Source organism: Pteropus alecto, unplaced genomic scaffold (assembly GCF_000325575.1).
Source record: "Pteropus alecto unplaced genomic scaffold, ASM32557v1 scaffold220, whole genome shotgun sequence".
Taxonomy (NCBI): Eukaryota; Metazoa; Chordata; class Mammalia; order Chiroptera; family Pteropodidae; genus Pteropus; species Pteropus alecto.
In genome coordinates this window covers 632,641-639,435 of record NW_006430043.1, presented here as the reverse complement: position 1 = coordinate 639,435, position 6,795 = coordinate 632,641, and the positions used below count along the sequence as shown (strand labels likewise).

At 48.3% G+C, this 6,795-nt stretch overlaps 1 protein-coding gene across 1 annotated transcript in view; it reads right to left on the bottom strand.

Moving 5' to 3' along the window:
- Positions 1–2,718: 2,718 nt before the first annotated feature.
- The window catches only part of SMUG1 (single-strand-selective monofunctional uracil-DNA glycosylase 1), a 17,759-nt gene continuing 13,682 nt past the window's right edge, over positions 2,719–6,795 (bottom strand). Inside the window, exon 4 of the mRNA XM_015587775.2 lies at positions 2,719–3,602. Coding sequence (XP_015443261.1) covers positions 3,549–3,602 — 54 coding nt within the window. The 3' untranslated portion in view covers positions 2,719–3,548. The remainder of the gene's footprint in view (positions 3,603–6,795) is intronic.

Here is a 6,795-nt window from a genome sequence, read left to right as displayed (position 1 = left end):
AACAGAGGGGACCAGGCAGGGGTGGCAGGGAGAAGGTACTGGAGGAATGAGAGAAAGAGGGGCTAGAAGGAAACCAAAAAAAAACAAGGAGCACTGATACAGGGACAATCCTAACCAGTCCCACCTGTCCCCAGTTCCAGTGTGGACCCCAAAGCAGCCATACTGTGCTCCTGAGTCTAGGCCACAAGGTGGAAGATTTTGCGGTCTCAAGGCACAGGGAAGTAAGTAACTTGCAGCCCTCCCTCCTTCCCTTTTGGGAAGTACCCCACCCTTTGGGGTTCATCCAGGCCTACTTTTTGGAGGTCTTGCTCAGCCCCTACCCTCTTTTACCCCTTCCCACTGGGAAGTTCTAACCACTTCTTGCTTCAGTTTGAGCTTCTCTTGGGAGGGCAGAAACTACATCCAATATGTGCTATACAGGGCCCTAGGAAACTAAGCAATGCTTGACTCTTTGAAGCATAATCAAACCCAGAGATGGCAGTCGGTTCGCTCCTTCTGCAGCGATGTCAGGCAAACAGACTTTAGATGGGGTGGCGGAGATAAGACTTAATTTCAACCAAGCAGAACCCACTAGTGTTGAGGATCAGGACATCCCAGGGTGGGGCAGTTAAATCCTCTGAAAGTTAAGAGGAACTCCATGGGCCTGAGCAAGGCACCGCCTGGCCTTGTGGCCAGGGTGCACAAGAAAGCCTTGGAGCCTTCTTTACCTGCCTCTGCCCTCTCTACCCCATGACCAAAGCCGCCATCTGCTCCTGCTCGCTCCCCTGTCGGTTGCTTTGATGCAGAGCTTGGTTATTTGCCCAGGGATTTATAGTAGGAGCCAGGACAGCAGCTAAATCCCCCAGCCACAGAGGTAAATCAGCTGCCGGGATGGGCTGGAATGAGGGAGCTGTCCGGCTCAGAGGCAGCACAGCAGGGCTGGATTGGAAAACACTTGTCCCTGCTCCCTGGGGGCAGCAGCCAACAAATCCCCTCGGGCACCAATTAGGGCTAGCGGCCTGACCAGATCTTGAGGGCTGTCAGTGCTCGTGGCAGAGATGACACCACCTCCAGCAGTGCCAGAGAAAGAGGCTACAGCTGAGGGATGGGATGGACCACAAGAACCTCTCAAATCAGCCAGGGCTAGTAGCAATGATAGGGGACACTGAAACTTGTTTCCCAGGGGCTGGACAAACAATATCACTGTTTAGGAGGGCAGGTTCTCTAAAGCCAAAATGCCTGGGCTCTAATCCTGGCTCTGCCTCATTAACCGTGACTATGGACAAGTTACTTTCTTCCCTGTGCCTCTGTTTCTTCACCGGCAAAATGAGGATGAGAAGAATAGCCACCTCACAGTTAATGTGATGATTAAATGAGATGATAGGCATAAAGTACTTAGGATACTTAAAGTGTCTGGCTATGTATCATTAGAAGCACTATCGTATAGAATGAGCTCTCGAAGCTAGGTTAGATCTAGACTTGTGCAGAGAAAGAGACCAAATGACCTCTGAAGGAATTTGGGGGTGCGAAGATGATGTTTAAAGAAAGAGGGCTCTTTTAACCTCACTGGGAGAGAAAGTGAGAACAGCTTCTCCCAGGGCCAGTATCGATTCCTGTGGTTAAGAGCTCAGGCTCCTTAGCCATACAGGCTTATTAACCGCGGGACCTTCTTCAGTAAGTTATTTAATTTCTCTGTGCCTGATGGTCCTCATCTGTAAAACAGGGATGATAATAATACTTACCTCACAGGGTTATTGAGAAGATTACGTGAGATCATACGTAAATTGTTTAGAGGTGCCTTGTCCATAGTAAATGCTCATTAAATTTTAGTCTCGTTATTACTATTATTTCATCACATGAATGAGGACTATGCAGTGGACCCTAAATTCAAGCAGTGATGCTGACAGGGAGAAAACAGGAGATGAGGAGACGTGAAGGCTGGGGGGGCAGGGGGCCGGAAAGGCCATTAAGGGGAACAAGAGCCAGAAATGAAAGAAGAAAATGGAAGCAGGAGGGGAAAGATGGGAGACTTGGAGGCAGAAAGAGAGAAAAGGCACAGAGATGAGGTCAAAGGAGAGCAAGGGGGAGATGGAGAGACAGAGAACCCTGCAGAGGGAGGACTGGACGGCAGACAGAGACACCCTAGTTCAGAAGGAAAAATGAATGGAGTCTCAGGGCAGGAGTCAGGGAACTGGAAGGGGCGCTATGAGAAGTATTGAGGGGCAAGGGAAATAAGGAGAATGGCTAGGAGAGAAGAAAGAAGAAAAGAGGCAGGAATATATATAGGCTGAGAAACAAAGGAGGAAGAGCCCTATCTGGAAAAACAGCAAGCCAGAGCTAGGGCAGCTCGTTATGCAAACATGATTCTGGGCGGCGCTGCTCCATTGCCCCCTCCCCAGCTTTCATTTTCAGCTTGGCTTCCCCCTGGCCTCCCTCCTACACCCCTCCTGCCAGCCTCTACCTTCTCTTCACCACACCGCAGGGCATTTGAGGCAGCAGGGAGGGTCAGAGGCTTGGACTCTGCTCACCAGGGGTTGAGAAGAGGAGGAAGGAAACAGTCCCCAAAGCAGAACAAAACCCAGGGGTCCAAGCCTCCTCCTGGCAACTCCCCCTTCATTAGCATGAAGACAGGACAGAGGGAAAGCACTGCACGATTGGAATGATAATCATAGCAGCTAAAGCATTAGCATTTTACAGTTTACAAAGTATTTTACAAGCCGAGTCTGATAACGCCCTTTGTGATATAGGCAGTATTACCTCCATTTATTTTTATCTTTATTATCGAGCAGTTATATAATGCTTACTTCCTGCCAAGCACTTCACGAGTTAATTCTTATTCCTGACAACAATGCTATTATCCCCATTTTACAGATCCTACACCCCTACCCTCACTTTGCCTCATCTCTGCTCTCCCCTGTCTTTGCTAGACTCTCTTTCTATTCTCCCACCTTCTCTTGTTCTCCCTTGATTTACCTCTTCCAATCACGTTGCCTAACCAAACTTCAAATTGGCCTTTTGTTCACTCTCCAGGCACTACCCGCAGTGACCAGCAGGACCTGGTGGGATGGCATATGATTGGCAGCCCTTCATCTGGGAGCCAGCTTGAAGGTAGCAACCAAAAAGAAATCATACAGTGGCTGAAGTGGAAGATGACGATATCTTCCCTCTCAGAAAGATCTGACATGGTCTACCACATAAGATACAGACATAAAAAAATACCCATGAAAGAGTAGGAACAGATAAACAAGTGAGGGTGAGAAAATGTTCCTGGAAAGGAAACCTAAGGATGAATAGTTACTGCAGAGGAATCCAAAACTTAATCCTCACAAAGTTGTCTCAGAGCTGAGAAACCGAGGCTGAGGTGTGATAGCCCTTGGACCAGCTTCCTGTCCCCAAGTTCTTCAGCCTACTCCTACTCCTGAATGGCCTATTTGGAATGAAGTCCCTGCCTGCCCATCAATCTGTCCATCTTCCATGTGATGCTGGTGATGGCTGCTCCTGGCTGCTCCTGCTCGTTGCACATCAGCATAGGGATCATTAGGACCCAAAATAAGTCATATGAAGATATCTCATGCTTTCCCACAGAAATAAAGTCTGTCCTCCTTGTTGGCACAACTTCCAGCCTGCAAGAGGAATAAGCACCAGTAAGAGTGACAGAAAACAAAGACATATGGGAGAAAAGGACATGGGTCCTCGTCTGGGAAAACCCCAAATTTGTGGGGGAGGCTCCTTCCCACAATCACAAAAATGCTGTCCCTTCTCCAGAAGCCAGCAAAAAAGGGCCTACACTCATCTATGCCTGTGTGTGAAATACATACATATTAAAGTAAAAGTTGATTTTAGGAAGGCTGATACCTGGCCTGGTAGCACTGGATGTTTCTAAGCAGGGAAGGCTCCAAGCACATGGCACTGGTGACATGCCTGAGGCACCCTCTCCAAGGTCTTGAAACACTGAGCGGGATTTGAGTGGTTGGTGGGACTGAAGACTGAAGCACAGTCTTGAGCAGGTAAGTAAGTGCAAGCGGTCACCAGCATGGACCAGCCATGCTGTTACCATCTTAGACACCACGAAATACTGACCTCCTTATTTTTCCCTCCCTCTCCCTTTCCTGAACCATAGAATGTCCTCATCAGAGGCCCCTGGGTGAGAGAACCTAAGCTAAGGCAGACGTTCATAAAACTTCCTACATATTAACAAAATTAAGTGGGGGAAAAAACACTCACCCCTGGCTCTTTCCCAACCCAGGCACCACCCTCTCACCTTCAAAGCCTGACAGAATCTCCAGTGAGTACAGACGGACTGATAAGACAACTCCCAGAGAAGGGGCCCTTCATAGTGAGTCAGGTAAATCCATAACCAAGGCCTTCCCCAGAAACATCTCTTCCAAATACACACTTCCTCATGGAACTCCATTCCATGGCTCCCTGATGAAGACTAAATAAAACAGCATTTGCACCAAAGTACTGATTCCTCAGACTGGCATTTAGAGTCCTCCATCATGAAGACTCATACTTAACTCCTACAATTTCTCCTTCCTCCATCACTCCGCCTCTCCCCACCCAGCTGCCGGTCCCCTTATGGTTCAAAGAACATGTCCTGAACCATCCTGTTTCCAGCCCATTTTGTCTGGAATGCCCTCTCACCAGTTCCTAAGGCTCCCATATGTTCACCAAAGCTCTCCCTATCCTCCTCCAAGGCGAAATTCAAATCCCAACTTCTCTCAAACAAGTTTCTCCTTCCCCATTGGATGGGCCTCCTGCCTCTTGTTCACTTGTGTGCCTGGTGCTGAGAGGTAGTCTGGGTAATGTTCATGAAATTGAAGGAAAACTCCAAACATGTCCTCTGCCAAACTTTCTTTTCTGGGACTCTCAGGGTTCTCAGAAGTAAGGGGACAATCAGTGACAAAGCGATAGCAAGTGTCTCCAGAGCCTCATCCTCCAAGTCAGGGGTGAGGCTTTGGGGAAACGAGGTCATGTCAGGAGATACAGCAGGTGCTTCCAGGTATCCTGAAACCATGAGGATGGGTACTCCTGAGGGGCTGTGGGGACCATTAAACCAGTGGTGGCAGGCTTCCTTTCTTCCTTTGGCTCCTCTCTTTTTCACTATCTCTCAGAGTCTCTCAATCTTCATCATTCTCTTTTTCAATTTTAGGTCAAGACGGGGGGCGGTTCTTTCTGCTTGAGAGACACCTCCCCTTAGAGCATTGCTACGCAAACTGAGATCTGAGAATCAGCAGCATCAGTATCCCTGGAAATGCGCTAGAAATGAGAACTCTCGGGCCCCAGTCCAACCTGGTCAATCCAATTCTCCAGTTTAACAAGATGCCCAGGTGGCTCATGTACACATCAAAGTTTAAAACTAATAGTTTAAAGAATCAGAGGCCAGGCCAGGGGTTTGACAGGGAAGCTGAATGCTAAGACATTCATTCATTCATCCTTTCAATAAATATTTAATAAGTACCTACTGGGTGCAAAGTGCCATGCTAGGTATTGGGGATAAAGTGGTGAATGATTCAGGCTTGGATGCCCAGGCTGGAGAGGATGAGATCAATGTTCCCCATCTGGCTGTCCCAGCCCAGGTCCCCCAAGTGGGAAGGAGGCTTGGGTCAGGAATAGTTCATTTGACTGGAGAATCTCTCAAGACCCTGAGGCTGGCGAGGCATCCCTCCCACGGCCCAATCCAAAAATGAAGAATCAGTCCATGAGACAGAACGGAAAGAGCTATGAGAACAAAAAGAGATAGAATAGGAAGAAACATGGAAGATGGAAATGAGGAAAAGAGAATCTAAAATAGACTCTCTGAGTGCTCCTGGCCACTTCAGAGACACACTCAATCTTACTTCTTGACCTCCCCATTGAGTGTCCCCTTCAGCATATCACAGCATCCCCCATCCCAACTCCAGGCAGATGGCCTCCCACAACAGGGGTCCTCAGCAGCCCCATGGACAGAGGACAGCCCCAGCCCCTCCAGCACACTCCATCCGAGGGGCCTGAAGGGAAGAAGATAGGTAACACCTGGGGGAAAAGCGACCAAGGCAGGGAGACTGGTTTGAAGGGCAGAGGAATAGTAAGAAGCACAAAGACTTAGATGGTGTGGGGGCTTCAGGTCAAAGTGACTGCTGTGTGGAAAATGGACTGGAAGAGGAAAAGCAAGAGAGATCTGTCAGGGGGCTATTGTGGTCAGCAGAGTAGGCAAAGTGTCTTGGTTAGGACTGTATAAGTAGAGATTGTGAGATGTGATCAGATTTGGGATATATTTGGGTGACAAGGCTAATGGAATTTGCATGTGGATCGGATATGAGAGATGGGGAAAGAGCTCAAGATTTGGGGCCTGAGCTACCTAATAGGTTAGAGTAATCCCAGGTGATCTGGAGAGGGTTCTGGAAGGACGGGTTGGAGCAAGGTTTGGAGGGAAAGAAAGACCTAAGGCATAAAGTAGGAAAGAAGAGAGTCTATGTTGGGAAGTCACAAGAAATGAAAGTGAAGAGATCAGAAAAGAATGGGAAAATTATTCAGGGCTCCTCAGTTCAAGCTTTTTGAGGACACAAATTGTTTCCACTGTACCTCTTAGAATCTTCCATTGCATAGAACGGGTACAATAGGTACACAGTAAGCATTTGTTGCTTGCTGAGGAGTGATCCAAAAGGCAAATGAGGTGGCATAAAGAGCACTCAACTCTGTCTTGGGATCCCTGGCCATCTACTGGCAGAGAAACCTTGGACAAGTCACTGTGTCTCAGGGTCTCCGATTCCCTTTTGGCAAAGCAGTGAAGACAAACCAAGATCTTTGGGTCCTCTCTCACCCCAATTCTCTTTT